Below are 19,690 nucleotides of genomic sequence, written 5' to 3' on the forward strand. Positions count from 1 at the left end.
AATTAGTGACCCAGTGCCCTGAAACAAGTAGCTGTGATTTCAAAAATGGGGGGTGGGATCATTATTTTTCCTAGGGACTCTGTCTTTGAACCCAGATGTAAATTTCTTTTTCTGCAGGAAGGTTTTCTGCAAATAGTTATTCATTTCACCAAAAGGAAAAGTGAAGATGGGAAAATATCTAACATGCCAGGCTGCTCCTATTGATTGCAAATAAAGAGGTGAACTGGAATAACATCCTAATCAGGTAAGATATTGGCGGATATGGTACCAGCTATACCATAACACAGTGTCATCAAAAACCCCAAATCCAACCAAATAAAAAAACCCAAACAAAACAACCCCAAACCCAAGAAACTAACCAATACCTAGATTGACACTGTTAATGTGAGCAGTGACAGGACTAGTACACACAGTGTGAAACAGCTGTCTGATCCCATTCTCACCCTCCAGGACCGCAGAAACCAAGACAAGCTTCACGTGCTGAAGGTCTTAGGATATTTAGTGCTCATTTAACCTTGACTACAACAGTCAAGGTTGTCAGAGGTTTCACATTTCACAGCAGCTTTTCCATGGACAAGAGACAAGAGAAGTAAATGCTCATGCTCTGATTCTGTTTACCGTATGCTTGTGTACTCTACCTTTTACACATCCAGCTGTTGACACTGATGAGAGGAGAAGGCTAGCAATTTTGCCAGTGAGAAATAAAAAAACCCAACAGAAGATGACAGTCATTCTCATAAGCTGCAGTGTCCTGCGGTTTGCATGATACGTGCTTGAGTTCAGGTGCTGGTACCTTTTTGGCTAAGGTATTTGCCCCAGAGGAGCATACTTCCCTTCATACCACAAAGTCATCCCTCCTCAGCCTTTCCCTGAATGTTGTGCTTCCCTCCTGGCCCATCCAAGTCCAAAGCCCTCAGGGTGATACCGACAGCACCCCGAGTGCACAAACTGGAGTGGGGGGGAAGGTGTTGGGCAGATCCCCTGCCAGCCACTGCCAACCCCTGCTGTGTAGCTCTCCAGGATGGCTGCCTGAGCTCCAGTGAGTCACATGGGATTGAGTTTATGCAATGTTAAGGCTGTCATGTAAACCAGCAGGAAATTAAAAATTAAGGGTGAAATCCTATATTGTAATCAAATTGCCCCCCTCTTCAACAAAATATGGAACAGGCCTGGGATCAATAAATGGTGCTGTACATGCTGCATCACCCAGACAAGACTCAGACTTACTGTGAATTGAATAGACATTTCCCAGTAATCACAGGAAGGGATTATTTTAGGGTTCTGGACATGAGGAAGGAACAAGAAAAAAGAGAAGAGCAACCAAAATGCATAGAAAAAACAGTGCAGGGCTCCCCTCACATACTAAAAAATATTACTATATATAAAATCCCCAGACTAGGTGAGGTTTGCAAAATACAGTGGGTCCTTCATGTAGTCAAGAATATCTTAGAATATACAACCATAATATTTGGCCATCTCTCTAAGACACAATACATTGAAGGCATTCAAATGGCATTCTGCACTGGGGAGGGCAAATAAATTAGCTCTTAAACCAAACAAAGAGGCGCAAATTATTACATGTAGCCAACATGATAATACTTCCCTGATGTTTAAAACCTGGAACAGCCTTTAGCTGGGAATGAGGAATCAGTCATGGATATTGCTCTTGCTCCTTACTTTATTTCCCACAAATATCTCTGCCTCACTCACTAACTTGGATATCCTGGCTTGAATGCAGAGCAAAAAATTTACTGTTCCTGAACATAAACATGTTTCTAAGCTTCCAACTGGACCTACAGTGCTGGAAGCCCTGGGAAAACATCCTTGAGGAGTCTGAACTATGCCCTGCATAAAGCCAGTACTTCTCTGCCACCAAGAAAATGGGTGTCAGCTGAGTCCGTTGTGGGCATCAGTCAAATGACTAATCAAGCCACAAGCCTGAGAAGACAACCATTCCTACTGGATGTTCACATTGTTGTACATATTTGTTAAAACAGCAAACAAAACGAAGATGTTGTGGCTTAACTGTTTGCAGCCCCCTTTTTAAAAGAAAAAACTTGTTCTTTATACACAGACTATATTATCTGCAAGGTAACTAAATATTTAAGACCAAAGCCCTCACTTTACACTACCCTGTAAGTTGACAAAAACAGAGACCAAGCTTTTTTCCCCTCTGTCCTCTTTCTCCTTATATTCTCCTGCACAACACTGACTATGCTTCAGGAAGAAGGGAAAAAAATATCATTTAGGCCAATGTCCTTCAAAAGAATGCTCTCCACTGCTGAGTGCAGCTTCTTTTAGGGAACCATTAAAAAACCACTGTCCCTCAGGCCTTCAAGTGTGACACCTCAGTGTAAGGACATTGGGCGAGGCCATGTTCCAAGGGCTGCAGCTAACTTGTTCCATCAGCAGATCAGGGAGAGCAGCTGGCTAGCCTGTGACCTGAAGCTCTGCAACTAAGTGAGGGAGGCCCAGAGAGCTACAGTGATTTATTTTGTGGTTTCTCATAGCTTGTCACCTCTTGGGCTTAGAACCTGGGTGTCAAACTCATCTCAAATGTGCTTTTTCTGTTGATGTTCCTATTGCCCGAAAATATACCATCATTTAAAAAACAATGCTCAGAACTGCAACCACAGCAGCAGAGGTAGCACAGACACACTGAAAAGCAACCTGGGACACTCTAGAAAAGTACCTAGGTCCTGCATTGCCAGAGAAACAGAATTAATAACATACTAGTGTGTGGTTTGCTGCAGGAGAAGCATGAAGCACAGCTTTTCAGCTAACAACTCAGCAACTGCGCTGGGGAGATGGAAAGAAGATATGAAGTTCATTTTAATTTATGCCCTGTGAAACCTCCTTTATTTTGCATGTAGGTTTATTTCTCACAGGCTACAATCTTCTAGACTATTTCTCTTGATTTTATGTAATGAAGTTGCATTTATACTGCCATGCACTGTATATAAATATGGCAGTAGGTATATCAAAGACAGACATACAGAGAACCCGAGGGGGTGGTTTGGCTCTTTTAGTGCCAGCATGGCCTTATTCAGCCCTCTGTGTAATTCAGCCCAGCTCACTGTTTTAACAACAAAGCATTGCAACCCTTCCCTCTCCCTCTCTCTGTCTTCCTTGTCCACATCCCAGGAGATTTTGGTGGTCACCAGGGCATGACAAGAAAGGTAATAAAGACAAGGCGATGCTATTGCTTCCAGCTCTGAATGAGCCTAAAGCCTGTTAAGTACTTCTGCCACGTAAGCCTCAATTTTTCCAAATGGAAAAACAGGGGGAGCAGTGGGGAGTAGAAAAGGCAAGCTTGTGCCCAGCTAGATCTAGCTGCATTTTTTTCAGTTAACTTTGTTTCTTCTTTTCATTTCAAAAGAATTATGAAATGCTACTGCTGTCCAAAAATACTGAACTAGGCCTTGACATATGTACCACCAACAAAGTTACATTTGGACTCAGGATCAACATTTTGGAAAACCTGGCCAAATCACACCAGGAGCCAAAAGAGATGTCAGAACAAAAGAACTAGGACTGACATGATGTTACTCATATGCTAACTGAAATGGCTCTAAATGCACAGTGAAAAAATAACAAGGAGCTACTAAATGCACAACACAATCTACAAAAGTTTCTTAGAGTGCTCGTGTCATTAGTGCTTTAAACTCTTGAAATAAAAGATTATCAAAGTTACCTGCATATTTCTGGGTCACAAGTTGAAAAACCAGTCAGCTCCCCTATGCAAATTTCAGAGCCAAAATCCTAGATAACATCTTACATGTGTTATGAGTTCTCCTGCCATATATAAGTTGTTCTTAAAATTGGCCTTCTGAAAGCACATACAAATTCATGTAAGAGTAGAAGTTGATGACTAAAACCAAAATCCACATTCTATTTTCTTTCATGGCAAACTGTGTGAGGTTACTGGTTACAAAAAAATATTGCACTGGCATCCCCAGGCACAACAGATGGTGTTGAAAACACAACCTACCCTGACCTGGAAGGTTCAGTTCTGTGCACGACAGGGGAATCCAGACTCTGCTCTGCTTTTTCATGGCACTTGGCTTTAGAAAGTTTGCCTGTTTCACATCTCTGCTTGTGACACCTAATAGTAAACTGAGAATTAAACCTAAGGAAGAGCAAAGAAAATCATCATCAAAGGGCTTTAGCTTGAAGCATAGAATAAACCTATTTGTGGCAAGCAACCAAGAGAAAGTACTACCGCTTCATAGAAGTCCTAGTTCACACGCAGTGCAAGACTAAAGGCATCCCTGAGTCAGGCTTGTAGATTTCATGTATTTTTAGCATTGATTTGCTGCCACTCTAAAAACCACCAAACCTAGGGCCATCCATACACCCTCCATCTGCCCCAACTCTCCTCCTCACCCAACATAACCCAACTCACAACAAAACTACTCCAACTATCCAAACAACCTCCTCAAGCTCAACTTTCTCTGGTCATACCAACAGAAAATCATGTTTTAATTTTTAAGCAACACAAAACTTGACAGAAACTCTTTTTTTCTCCTCTTCCACACAAGTAATCAGTGGAATGGAGCTCACCCTTTGGGTAACAGAGCTTAAACCACTAGTCCAAAAGGAACTGTTCATCTGTACTATCTGTTGAACTACAGGCATCTAACCAGTCTAAGTGCATGCTTACTATCAAGAAGAAAAGATGTGCAGTGCAGGTTAGGCACAGAGCCATTGAAAATTGTACCATTTATGTCTCAACTCAGCCATAATCTTAAAAAATGTCCTTACACTTGTGCTTCTGCAGAGTCATGATCTCTATGTCCAGACAGCACTGTCTGATACTAAGTACCCTCTAGATAGGTTACCTCTAAGGTTCACTGTCTCAGTACTTTTCCCCTATTGCTCATCTGACACATTGTTTAATGAAGTGAAATTACAATAAACAAAGAAAATTAAGGCAGACAAACTCAAGCAATATTTGTTAAGAGAAAAGATGATGGAAAAGCCAAATCAAAGACCAATGCACATGCACATGGGCACAAAACAGTTTTTAGGGGAAGATCCACCTTAACCAAGATACTGTCATAGGCCTTATTGCAAGTAAAGAGAAAAACATACAAGTTTTAAAACAATCATTATTCACAGAAAATTCAGATACACCTTCTTATGGACCTGAAAGTGTATAATGCTTAATTTTGCAAATCCCACTTCTGTCTCCCAATCAACAAATTAAAAAAAAGAGAGTCTCTCAGCAAGACTTGTACACATCTATGATCTCTGGCTTGGTCAAATCAGATTAATACATGAGGTTTGGACCTTTGAGGGAGTCTTCACTGCTGTGTACAGCCCTAAGACGGAGTCTGCACTTTGCAGAGCACCAGCACCACATATTCCTGTGGAAGTAATTCCTAAGCAAAACAAACTATCCATTTTGGCCAGCCCAGTTTAAAGACTCAAGCATCAGAAATTTTTCAGGCACTTCCTGGAATGTGGCTGACTTTTTAGTCCATTCACCTCTATTGGAGCATTAAAAGAAAGTGGTAGAAGAAAAGTCAGGGACAGGATTGCCAAGCATCTCAAGTGTTTAGAGAGGTCCTTGCCCAAAAATAAAAGATAAATTGGGAAAAAAAATGTAATGAAGGTATTTAAAAGCAGAGGCTGGGAGAGACAGAGCAAGGGTATTGCAATCACTTTCTTTCACTATTTGTGACCTGTTGAGCTTTCACTACTGAGTGACAAAACCTGTGTGCAGATACTGCAGCTGCACATCAAGCAAGTTCACCTTCTGCAATGGCCTCAGCAGGCGATTCTTTCTTGCTCCCAGTGAACTTGCTGCCTTGAGCACTAATTAAAATTTATTTCATTTCTTCTACTCTTAAAAGACAAACAGGAAGGTGTGTCAGCAATTTACTGTGGAGATAGAGGGGTAAGGGAAGTGTGTTGTTAACACTCTATGGGCTGAGTGCACTGGAGTGCATAGTGATGGACAGAAAAACTATTTGTAAATTGGTATTTTGCTGTATTTCTTGTTAAAAGGTTGTTGTGAGGCAGATGGGAGAAAGGCTGCATGTTAAACTCACAGTGCCTGCTCCACACTTGCTAGCTTAGGTTGAGGAAGAATCACAAAGCATATTCTTCTGGGAAAGACCTCTGTAGTGCAGGATGCAGTGAGACACACAGAAACAGAGACCTCACCATTCCACATCAGTGTTGGAACTCCTCCAAAGAGCAAAGGACTGACTCTCAGACAGAAGCAGAGCCATAAATCAATCTTTGGTAACAAGGGAAAGAAAGAGAACTTCTATGGACCCAGCTGAGGTTATGTCAAATTTGTGCAGATGTGGAAAGAGACTTCACCTTATCAAGAAGGGGTGTTTTCACTTGGATTTTCAGATTGACGATTATCTCATTCCAGTTTAGTTTCCTTCTGACAAAACAGACTGGGATTCTTTTGTTTGCCCTTGTATATGCAGCACCTGATTCCACACCAAGGCAATGCCCAAGTGAAGATGCACAGCCATGCAGGGACAGGTCTTAGCTGTAAGACTTCCAGAAGGAGATGCTCTTGCAGGACATGACTCAGATCAACCTCATTCTTATCAGTCTAATTTGACCCCAAAGAGGCCATTTAAACAGAGCTTTACTCAAGACTTAAGCTTTCTCTTTTGTTGCAGCAGTATTGCTTTCCTGTTTCTGCTGTCTCCTGCTCCAAAGACTCTGGCTCAGCTCCTGTGGCATGTGCACACTTGGGGTGAAGAGCCATTCATCACCGTCAGGAGTCGTGCTGTAAACAGCAGGTCAGCTCTCACCTCCTGCTGCTCCTGCAGTGAGGGCTGCACATCCTGAAAAGATGCATAACATGCACATTGCAAACAGCCATTCATCATCACAGAGCTGTGCCCCAGACACTTAGGCACAGCCCAGCAAGCTGCTCTAGTTGTGTGCACCAATGAGGCAAATCCCCTCCTGCTCCCCAGTACCTTGCAGCAAGAGACAAAAGCACAGCCACAGAAAGCTAGGCAGGTGACTGTGGATGATGGTTTCTGCTCTAAAAATGATATCCTCTCTCTCTCCTCCAGAACGGCCCAGTGCTGCAAAAGTGCCCCATAATCATTAAATTATGAAAATGTAAGTTGCTGGAAGGAAATTAATACCAGGCATGACTGGGGAAAAGGTTGCTTTCTTGTGAAGTAATTATGAAATTAAAATCTGATCTCTCCCTAGCGATCATACAAAGGATACGGCTGAGGTCTTAAACACAACAATACAGCCAAGTTTTCTGCAGAAGAAACATTCTAATTTCACTAGACAAAAAAGCTTAATTAAAAAAAAAAACAAATAACAAAAAACAACAAGGGACAGGATGAGTTTTTGTAAATTACATGATTTTGGCTAAAAGGTGCAATCAAGCAGGTTAGAGCACAGGGTTTGCAGACTTCCAATTACGTCTTACAAGTTATGATCAAGCTGTTAGGAAATGCAGCTTATCTGAATAAGACTAATAATGCTAAGCTAATTAGACCCACAGGCATTAGCCAGCAGATAAATTTGGACCAAAAAGAGGGACACTGTCACTTTAAATACTGCCTTGGGATCGGTGGAAAAGCTAATGAGGAGTGTCAGTTGGGGCTGTTTTATTAGGTGGTTCTCTAGAGACTATAGCCTGAGGTTTCTGTAGCAGGGCTTCTGTGCTTGATTCAATAAATCAATTTATATTAAAGGAGGGTGAAGCACAGGTGCCAGCTCCATAAAGCATTTTTGTGGCATTTCTCAATCTGCTCAGGCACTCCTTGGGCAGGCTACCTGAATGTGCTGTCAAAGGACATTGAGCCCAGCAATAAAAAGTAAGATAGCAGCCACATTGGCAATATTTGTTCAAATCAGCTCACACATTACCAAGCAAAACATGTACATTGGCTCTCACCGGGGTATTCTGGATCCCCAATAAGTGATTAATGAGAGCCTGGCTTTTGTGAGCTGGAGTCTGAACCGCAGACGGCAAGGCGGGCTGCACAATGAAAGTGAAAGGCATCCATCCCAAACAAAATAAAACGGCTTTAAAAGTGAAGTTGCTTTTTTAATCAGATGCTTAGAGGCTGAAAGACATTCCCTGTTGGAAAGAAAAGGGCGAGCGCAGAGCAGGCTGGCAGCTTTCCAGGCAGTGGACAATATTGACTCTAGAATAAAATGGGTTTTGCTTAGTGCTTGCCTCAGGGCACCAGCCTCCCTGCTTTGGAATAAATCATGCAGGCAGGCGATTCCCCAGCAAGGGCTGACCCTCAGGTGCTGACCCCATGTGCACAGCACCATCTCACCAGACACACGGCCACGGAGCTGGAAAGGGCTCCACTGCTGCTGCAAAGACAGCGCACTCAGAGACAGTGCTCAATTCCCCTGCTCGCTGCCACCTTGGGCTTCAGCCCATGGTGTGTGGTGGGCAATATACTGCCTCAGACAATTTCTGATGGGGTGCAGCTCAGCTTTGCTGCTCAGCTCTGCCTCTCCTGGAGGGCAAAGGAAGCAACCAACAAATAGGTCAAAAACTGTACTTGTTATTTAGGTCTCTTTTGCCATGCTAAAATCAAGTCGAAAAGCTAAAGTTGTGATCTGGATACAAGCTTTTAAAGAATTCCACTTCAATGCAAGCAGCAGTAAAGCCACTGTTTTTGTTCCAAGGAGAAGGAAAAATTAATCTTGAAACCACTGAAGTTGATGCCAACTGGTAGTGCCTTCTGGATGCCTTTGGTTAAGTACAGTGCTGTATGGCTCCTCCAGCCCCACAGAAGGCTGGGAGGGGAACTCTGGAAGGAGCCACAGTGAAGGACACAGCCAGTCAGAAATCCAAGTTTTGGAAGGTTCTAGGATACAGTCAAAGCAAAATACCTCAAAATTGTTCACACTGGATGTACATGTGAAGATCTGACCAACTGTGTCTAGCTTTAAATAAAAGACAGAGACGAAGAATACTAATTCTGTGCAGTCCTTTAAAGGAGCAGCTGTCACCAGGCCTGCTGTTTTCCCCACCATATTTCCACTTCAGGTTACTCACCCCACTTTTTAGCACTGACCAGTCTCTGCTTTCATGGCCTCTGAGTCTCTCCTGATGCTTCAGTTGCCAGGACTTGTCAAAGCCACCAGGACACCTCTCTCCAATACAAGTCTAACCTCTGCAAGGCATGGGCTTGAAAACCCCAGCCCAGAGACCCCGCTGTGAAAGACTGTCAGTAACACAGATATCTGCCAGCAAATTACGGCTTGAGACAGCTCAAGAGCTTGTTCAGCAGGACACACTGCTCTTAAGATGCCTTGCCAGCTACACTACACGTTTTGCTATCATCTTTCAAGCACAATGCACATGGGGCAAGGGTGCAGGAAGGGCAGCTCATGGTCAGCTCCCAGCAGTGCAGGATTTATTTTACATATATTTAATACAGCAATGATTTCTCATTGCAATTGCCACTGAAAAGAAAGAAGAAAGGGTAGGCAAGCTGGAGTGAGAAGGAAAAGGCTGGTCTCAAAGTAGTTACAGGCAGCCTGGGCTAGTGATGCAGTACACATTGCTGGATCAGTGGTTGTCCTAATGCTGTGGGGAAACTTGGCAGCTGTGCTACCACTGTGGGTTGTGGAGACAAAGCCAGTGTGGAAACTTCACATGAAAAAAAAAAAAAAGAAAGAAAGAAAGAAAAAATAAAGGGCCAAATACATTATAACAGACCCAAAGACAATAATCTTTTGTAATCCAAACAAGCTGGGCAAGCCAAGCCATTGTTGAGAATCTGAAAAGCTCTGGAGCAAAGGAGGAGGATAAAAATGAAGAAAAAAAGTCATACAGCTTCTAAGAGAAAACACAAAAAGTATGCTGAATTGTAAAGTGAAACAGTTTAGTTTCCTAAGGAAACATCAAAGCAGAACCTGTTCTACATTCTCTCACTAAAGGATTAAGTAATTAAGTGTAAGAGTGGCTGTTTCTTCCTAATATCACCTGCACCTCTCTATATGTATATACAAATGTCAACACACAGTGAGGTTAGTGACCAAAAAACAATTTAGACAATTGATCATCTGCATTGTATGTGATAAAAGTTCAGCAGCATTTTAGCGTATCAAGCTCTGGCTGGCCAAAGCACCATCTGACATTTTCTAGAAAAGGAATATATATGCTAATTTATTCTCTATGATAGATAGTGTCCTTAGAAACAAATGCAAAACAGATATGTCCTCGACCACTGTGTCCTGATGCATCAGTTGAATCCAGGAATAAGAAAAGGAAGAAAGCAGAAGCAAAATCATTGAAGTGGAAAACAGCCGCTAAGAAACCTCTACCACCTCAAACCGTCACCTTTGAGGTCCCACCAAACTGGAAATCTAATGTCTTGTCCACATCCATTAAAATTGACCCAGACTTCTACATAAACAGAAATGGATTGCTTCTCCTCTGCCTATGTGATCACTGCACACAATTCAATGGATAACAAACACCTTGGGTGAAACCTTGCAAAAAGAAATGGATCATTATTTAGAAGGGCTCTGTTTTACACAAATGTATGGCAAGAGAGCAATTTCCTCATCACTTCATTGTCCCAAGGCAACCAAAGAAAGAGGTAATTGATGCACTAGTTATGCAATATGGAGCAGCTGAAAGATTCCAATTCTTTTATTAGGACAAAAATGTAGGCCCCCTTTTTCACTTCCATCCAGAAGTCAAAAGGAACAGCAGGGAGAGGTAGCCTCACCACAGTCTCCACATGCTTCTGCTTGGCACAGGACACCTTTTTCTGGGACAATACTGTTGTGAATTCAGACTTGAATTTTCAAGTTGCAGTTCAAGCATTTATTCCAGAATTACTGCTTACAGCTAAGCATATTTGTACTGAACTGGTGACAGTTTTTGCATTGACCATATTAGAATCTCTAACTGGATCAATGTGTGTCCTAGAGTTCAGGAAATTCAGAAAAATCAACCAGAAAATAACTTTATTCTCCTCCCTCCTATATGCTAGAGCTAAGAGGATTCACAAACCAGTCCTAAAAAGAAACACATTGAATCAAATCTGCCAGTTTGACTTACCAAAGCTCTTTTACCTTACTGATTATTATACATTTAGAATTTCTGTTCCTTTTTCTAATGCCAAACAGTATTAACTATATAATAACCATTTTGGATAAGGTAAAGTGCTATGCATACATTCACAAGTGAGGTAGAAATATACAGAATTATCTCTTCACTTAACTTTTAAACTGTCTATTGCTGTACGAATCTCAGCATTCTGCTGGTGATTTCGACTGGAAAAAATACTGTAGTAAGCAAACCTTCCACTGAGTTTTTTGACTTTTCAATTTGGAACCTCTAGTGTGCATAAACAGTTATTTTTTCCTCTTCATGCTTTATTTTGTATTTATCAATACCAAATTTGATCACTGTGATGTTCATTTGCACGAATCACTTAATTCTTTGCAGTACCTCATGGTCATTCTTGTTTAATAGGAAAAGAGCTGTGATGTCACCTGCCAATGCTGCAACTTCAACCATTCCAACCCCATTTCCTTTCCAGACCACTAACCAACCAGGGAAACACAAAACAACTCCCATGAACCTGAAGAAACTCTCTTTGCTTTCCAGCAATGATGACAGAAATCTGTTCTTGCTCTCTTCTCAGGAAGTTCCTAGCCTATGATACTTCTGTAGCTCTCCCCCACATGTTTTTCCTCCCAACTGGCATGTCACATCTTGAAAAAGAGCTTTTGGAAGTCTACATGAAACCATTCTTTATTGGTGCCTCCAGAGACATCTGGGAGGTTAACAAAAAAAACCCTCCTTCTGCAGAAACTGGGAGAGTGTCTCATGATCTTCCAAATGTTTTGCTGTCTAAGTCCTCAGTTGATCCAATGTTCTCATTCTGTTCCTATTCTTTTGCTCATGCCTGTAGCCTTTTTAAAATGTGAAGTCATCATTCTCAGGGTGAAACTGCATATTCTACTAGCAGCTGTTTAAGATGACAGACAATGATAGTTATTCTCAGATTTACATGTTCTGCAAAAACCCTTCAGATGATATTAAACTTAGATCATTATTCTGCCATTAAAACATGATTATATTTTTGGCCCATAAAGAATGGAACAAAGCAAAATTTATGTAGAGCTGTAACTCTACAGTGAGCATCCAGGCTTCAAACCTAAAATAGGCTTTCTTTTTAACCCCTCTGTCCTTTTTCTTCCTGAAAGAACACTACAGACACTAAAACACAAATGTCATGGACATGAAGACCATTTGCATATATTGGGCTTTTGCCTTTATAGTTCATGCACAGAACTCACAACAGCAAAGATTAGGGCTTCTCCAAGGAGGCTCAACAAAAAACAATGAAGACATTTAGCCAGAAACAAAAAAAAAACCCACGTCATTCTTTCTGTCTTCACTTCTTTAAGTCCATGCTGTTCATTCAAGCCTTTTCATTTTAGGCTGGTTGCATTCAGATAGCTCCATGTCTAAAACAATTCCTCAAGGGATATCCAAACCACAGACCAGCTGCAGTGGAACAGGGGAGGCAGTTCCTTCCTTCTGCAAGCTTTCCTCAGCACGTGAAGGCATGATGGCCCTACATCTTGGTTTAAAAGACAAATTTCTGACCCACTGATCCAGAATTTATAAAAAACGATGTCCAAGACAGGAAAATTGTTTTTCTTTCAGAACGATCCCCTGGCACATCTTTGCCTTTACATGCTTTCTCCGCTTTGAGTGCTCCCACATTACAATGAACTCTCTGGAGGGAGGTTCACTTATTTAAAACATTGTCTTCTAGAAGAAAGATACACCTGAAAGAAGGAAATGGCTTTTCTTTTAGTATGCAGGGGTACACCTCCATGTCTGATGCAGTTCACACTAATCAAAGGTACAAAGCAGGCATTGGCTGGGGGAGAAGGCTGACCCCATGCTGAGAAGGACACATTCTTACCAGCCTGTCATGTTGAAGTCACGGTACAGCATCCTCTTTCCAACTTCCTTGCGCTGCACCCTCCGTGGAAACTCTAGATGTGTGAATTCATTTCCCAGCAAGTGAGGCTGCATGTAAGCCTGTGGGCAGAAATCAAACCACAGATACCACATAAAACAAGACATCATCTATTTTTAATGAGGTAATATTACCATCCCTTCCTGGTCCCTTCCCACACAAATTTCACCCCCTCCTCTACCATTCTTTTTAAATAAGGATGATGATGTGCTCCATTTCAGCAAACAAGGCACATACATAATTTCTGCCCCTGCCTGATATCCAGGAGCGGCCTTATGAAGCCTTAGAAGTCCTCTTGCCCCCAAAATCCTTTATTTCTTCTCCCTGCTTCTCAAGATTTGTGATCTCTAAACTACACTTCATCCATTGACCCTGAAGGAATCTGCAGAGCTTTGTAAAACAGAACACATGCCCTTTTGTAAGTCAGCAAGAGAGAAAGGAATGATCAAATACAAAGCCAAGGAGAGACTTGAAGGGATGATTGTGCAGTGAAGCTCAAGCTTTTTGACTCCCAGTTTAGCAATGCCAACAACACAGAAAACCTAACATTGCTACCACATTTTAATTGTCATCACCTCGAGAAAAATGCACCCCATCACATGACATTGCAAATAAACACAAGCTACAAAGCAATTTATTTTCTTGTTTTTGAAAAACTAAATTCTTCATCCAAAACAGACTTTAAGAAAAGCAGCAACAGTTTTGTGTCACAACTGCAATTAAGGCCTTTGATGGTTTTAATGTTCAAATGCTGCTCATGTCCTTTCTGTTGCACTGCTCTGCAGATGCTTGGCAGCCTCTTTGCCAGAGTTGCGCCTTTGACTCATGCTGCAGCTTTGACAAAGCTGACCACAGGCGAGAGCATCGCAAGGCTCTTCGTCCATTGTGTAAATTTTTGGATTGAATTTATACACAGAAGAAATAGAGTATGTTTAGGATTAATCTATCATGTCAAGTGATCTTTCTGAAATAAATCTCATTCCTTTTCCTTTAGCACTCAAATAAACAAGCCGTTCTCTCTTCCTCTGCAAAGCCGCATTGTGAGCGAAAGACACAGTCAAATTGGCTAGGGAACTGAAAAAAAGTTGCATTTCTTAACCTTTTTGCAGATAACTCTTCTTCCTTATCCAGCCAGTTAAGGCAATAAAGTCTGTCTTATCTTCAGCAGCAGCTGCCATCAAGGGAGATTAAATGAGCTGGGCTTTAGTTTGCGTGTATGTCATAAATCTAGTGCTCATCAAAGGTAAGCAGCAGGAAGCACTGGAAGCCCTTATTGATCTACCTGGCATCTGTCATGCAGATAGTTCACAATAAAATATTTCCTGCATTTAAGAGTTGAGCCTGCTCCCACTCAGTTTAATAGGAGCTCTATCAGGCTCAGCACATCACACGCTAACTTCCTATCAGCTTGTCCCTGTTCCCATCACCAGACATCCTTCCAGAAAATACCTCAAGCTTGGTTGGAGCAGGACTGAGGAAGGTTGCTCTGTGTAGCCAACAAGATTGGATTCTGCTTTCAAGAGGTGGCTTTCAAGCACACCAGTGATCTTGACATCACAATCTCTTCCTGGAACAGGAACTACATCAAATTCTCTCTGTGTACAGTTAAGGGAATTACATTTTTTTTCCTTCAGCCTACAGTCAGCCAAAGTCCCCTTCTCCACCCAAACATTGTTGTCAAGGGCCCTCTAATTGGATCCCTCTCCTCATTACAGAAATGGTTGAGAAGCACTAGTGACTTTTAAGAGATTCAGCAGTATTAGTACACATAAGGCTTTTCATACTTCCAGAACTCTGGAAGTATGAAAAATGAACTTTTTATTTTAAAAATACATGTAAGCTTTTTATTTTACTTATTTTCATTCCAGATGCAAAAAAGATGGAAAATTCCTAATGCTTTGATGTATCACATAATATGAACAGTATTTGTTCTTTGTATGATAACAAAGAGCTGGATTGTTTTTGGTATTTTTAAAATTTCTTCTGGTCTATGATATTGTAAAAAATGAAGTCAGTCTGCACTGAAAGTGAAATTCAGCTCCCTTTTAAAAATGCACAGCCTATCTTGATTAAAACGTTACAAACCACTACCAGCTAAATACTGTCACCTGCCTACAAAACAAGGTCATGCTTAAAAAGCAATCATACCTGATATCAAAATGAAGATATTTAACCTTCAGATTGTAAGATTACTAGTCTGAATAAGAGGTCCAGAAGAAAAACATTACAGGCTTTTAGTTTTTTTCACTTAAAAACAAGAATTTTCTGTAATGAAAAGGTAAAGCAACTAGGAGAGACTGCAATGCATAAAGATTTACTCAGATGGAAAGTCTGAGGTCATAACTGAAATAAGATTAATAAAGCTGGCACAGTTACCAGTGGACTGCTAATGTTCAAATAAGACTTCTCCTCCGCAGCCAAGCCTCAATGCTCGATTTACAATCCAGGGATCTTAACTTGATTCTAATATGTTTGGAGTCAGTGAAACAGAGGGAAAAGAGCAATTTGGAAGCTTCTGGTGTCTGTGATCTGAATTCTTATGTGAAGAGATGGGGTTTTTGTTGTGCTTTGCTTTATTTTTTTAATTTTCCATATTTTTTATCATTTTTAAACTGTTATTTTTGATGCTTCACTGGTAATTCTACAGAGAGAAGAATGTTCTACTACAAAACTCAGCTGCAACTTCCAGTTGGGTTTGTTGAGAACTGTTCTCCATGTACAAGGCAGGACTCTTCTCCCCACCTCAACAAAACCATGCTGGGCAGCAGAACCAGAAAATAAACAAAAAAACAACACTTTAAAAATCAAAATCTACAGATCTTTCAAACATATACACAAGCAGAACTATGAAATCCCCTCAAGTGATCAAACAACAACAAAAAAAATTGGTAAGTGAACTAACTACCAGAATTTCACCTGTGAGCATGCAAAGTATTTTCCATTTTTAAATTTCTTTAGTCTCAATTTGCAAGAACCTCACATCAGAAACACCACTCAGACAATCTGAAATTTAACAAATAGTGTGGCTATCAAACACTTCCTACATACTTATGAGGTATTTTCAGACAACATTGTTATTCTGTGTTATGAAACTGGAACATTGGTCATATTTTCTCTTTCAGAAGCTGTTAGAGCTTTTTGGCATAAATCTGGCATAGTCTGTATTGTGTGTTTTTCATACTCTGCCATTTTATGGTGCATTTTGTGGCTGTATGTATTGCATTCAAAATTAGTATTTTAAAATGCAGTTCAGTCAAAGAAATATTAGTCATAGCTGTTTAAAAAGGGCATTTACTTCCTGCTGTGTTTCCTGGTGATTAGAAAAGCACACATGAAATCAAGATAAACTTGGACTTACACACTAGCATGCCAGTTAATTAGGTGGCAGGAAACACTGTTTGTATCTCATCTGTACCTCAGTAAGGCCTGCCACTGCCCTTTCCAGCTCCTTCAGTAAGCACTGCACTGGAAAGTCACTGGCACTAGTGGTTTCACTGCATTCTGTGCTATTTTCTGATTTGCTGCTTTCCCCTACACCAGCTATTATCTTACAAATTTATACTTTTATCATATTGTTCCCTTTACTCCAAATGAATATTCCACTATATGGGACTACTGCTCACAACAGCATGCACAGCCCAACGCACCCAGAAGTTTTGCAAATGACTCAGCCATTATGATAGGGACACATTTAAACCAAAGAGAGATTAAAATTAAAGGATGTGGTGATAAAAGGAAGAAGACTAGAAGCCAAATCCATCTCTTGACTGGTCTCTCATCTTGTGAAAGGCCAGGACCCCTTCCATGGAACCACACATCTCTTTTACCACAGCATTATCCACTGTGTCAGATGGGTGAAGTAATCCTACGCTGGGTGATACAAGGAGACAAAAACTGTAAGAGAATTACATCTTGACTGACTTGTAATTGAAGTGCTGACTGGACATTTAGGAGATCTAGGTTCATTTCCTCTTCAGGCTCCTGTTCTGCAGGCATCCTTCAGCAGGTGAATATTAGTGTTACTTTTATCCTCACCTGAGCAACAAAATAAGAATAGATCCTCTTTGAGCCCATGACTATCTGGGCTCATGAACCTTTGCTTGAATGGTGGCAAACACAAAGAACACCCATGGTCACTGTCACTGGTGGCCACCCAGTCTATACTAGCAGTGACATCGGCACTGGTAGCAGTGGTGCACCATTTCTTGTGAACTTTAGAGGGGCTACTTGGCTGCACACATGAATATGCTACAAACACCACACTGACCTCACATGACATCTTGAAAGTGTAACCCCAGTAACTAATAGAAATACACCCATTTGCAGTACACTCAATTCACCATTCATTTTAAACACATTTTCCAAGGGAAAAAGTAACAAAATCTATCCTATTTACTGTTGCAATTTAGACTATCACTATTGAAATTAGTCTCCTCAGAAGATGAAAGAAAAATTGCTTCTGGCTGTCACTGCCTGCACAACTGCTGAATGCACCAGAGCAGTTCCCAGTAAATACTAGATTTTCTTTTTCCTTCAAAATGCACTGATACAGGAAGTCAGGACTTTTCCCAAGCGATGTATGGAGCTCTCCTGCTACAGTGCTAAAAACAAAAGAGACACAAATTAAGAAGAAAAGGAGGCTTTTGAATGCCTACCAGTTGAAGGGAAGCAACATGGTGCACTGAACCTCTACAGAAACTGAAGGACCAAGGGAATACTGGTGCAAAGCTTTCACACTTTACATCTTAAGAAGTGCTCTCTGACTGATTGATTGCCTTCTGCATACTCTCACAAACTGCCTGACAGAGAAGTCTGTCTCTGCCATGTAGCCAGCCTGAAGTCTGCAGCTGGATGCTGCCCCACCACTGCCCTCCTATGGAGTGATGACCAGGCTCAGAGCTGCTTCAGAGTCAGAATGAATGGACAGTCAACTTGTTCTTTTCAACTGTCCATGCTAGAGGCTTACTGCCAAGGCCATTCTTGGATGCATGGCAATAAACTTGCCAGGACAGGGAAAACATTTGCTTCCCTCCCCTCTCAGTTACTCAATCAGTATTAGCTGAAACACAGTTTTGTCTAACACTATATTGGAGGACTTTATATAAGATACTCACATGACCTGAACAACTCATTATCCCATGGAGTTCTTTCCACACAGAAATTAAGGCTCAGAAAAGAGGGCCTAAAAGAACATCCTATGTGACTGAAGGAATCAATAGGCACTAAATTTAGGCAGAGGGAAGCTCCTTCATGCTGACTGCACCAACAGTGTCTGCTGCACAGGGAACAGCCTGAAGGCTGTAAATCCATACTCTCCCTTTATTTGTACAGTAACTTCCTCATAGAGAACAGTGTCTCTGCATTTACAAAGTAAATTATTAATGCTAAAGTGATTAAGGGATTTTCTTCCTATCATGCAGGAAGCGCAGCACAACATATTTGAAACAAAGAAACTCAGCTTTAACTGCAAATAAGAAAATAGACTCAAAGTAAATAACTTTCAGACAGAACAAGAGACAAGAGATGTTGATGGTAGAATAACAGAATAATAGCAGAACCTGGGGACAGACAAGTGAGAAAGAGGAATTATTTGGGATCTAATTAGCAAGACAGATGCAAACTTTGGAGTGTAATGCTTATGCCAACATTGCAAGAAGTCTAGAGGCATCTTTTTCTTTTTCTTTTTTTTTTTAAACACAAGAGTAAAAATCTTACTTAGGGAATGTTGTGTTTGAAATTATCTGTAATTTTGTTTCACGCTCTTGCTGTCTTGCATGTATTCTCTTTGAACATGATACCCATAGACCTGGCATATTTGTTACATACAGAATTAAAATAGACAAACAAAGGTAAAGGAATTTTCCACAGGAAACAGCAGAAATGCCTTTCACATCAGCTACTGGTTTCAAATTTAAGTCAGAAAGGACATCAAAAGAGAAAACAAAAACCCTTGTAGGCAATGTTTTATCTCATATTTCCTACAGAAATAGCAGACTCCCTAGATGCTAAAGATACCTTTTCTTTTAGAGGCAAACAAATTATTTTAAATGTAACTGAACTGTAAATATTTATTAGGCCTCTTTTCCATTTGGTTCTCTGAATATGAATAGTCCCAAAGCAGTATTTCCTCTGAAATTTTCAGCTTCAAGCCACTGAATCTGGCTGAAAAAAATTAAATGTGACAGTTGAGGAAACATAATTTTTTATTTAATATCTTCTACTACCACCTTTCAAACATCGGCATTTTATCTAATTTCAAACCACAGTGCTTGGTCCAGGCTGAAAATAGAAAACACCTTAAGTCCTGGGAACATCACTAGCCTTGGCCTGTCCACCTTGAGTCAGGCAAGGCTGAGAGTGACCCTGCCTTGGCTGAAGCTTAAATTTCTAAAAGAAACAGAAGAAGCACAAAGGAAATCTCTCAGTCATGTCAGGAATGAGATTTTCACAAAGAACTAATTGACTTCAACCAACTGATCAGAGAAAACCTTAAAGAGTAACAGGATGGTTTGTATGAAAAATAACAACATACATTCTATTCCTCAGGTAGCTTATCAGCCAACACAGCATGGTCTCTAAAGCATCCCATGTGTCCCCAGCTAGTCACCCTGTCCCAGCTTTATGGGTGCTATTACATAAAATAAAACTAATCTTTGATCACCCATCCTATCCTGCAGCTACGAATGTTCACTGAGATCATCTCT

At 40.9% G+C, this 19,690-nt stretch overlaps 1 protein-coding gene across 1 annotated transcript in view; it reads right to left on the bottom strand.

Moving 5' to 3' along the window:
• Positions 1 to 19,690, bottom strand: part of PPM1H (protein phosphatase, Mg2+/Mn2+ dependent 1H) — a 131,010-nt gene that overhangs the window by 21,245 nt on the left and 90,075 nt on the right. Inside the window, exon 6 of the mRNA XM_030258856.4 lies at positions 12,930 to 13,048. Coding sequence (XP_030114716.1) covers positions 12,930 to 13,048 — 119 coding nt within the window. The remainder of the gene's footprint in view (positions 1 to 12,929; positions 13,049 to 19,690) is intronic.

The sequence above is a fragment of the Taeniopygia guttata genome, chromosome 1A (assembly GCF_048771995.1).
Source record: "Taeniopygia guttata chromosome 1A, bTaeGut7.mat, whole genome shotgun sequence".
Taxonomy (NCBI): Eukaryota; Metazoa; Chordata; class Aves; order Passeriformes; family Estrildidae; genus Taeniopygia; species Taeniopygia guttata.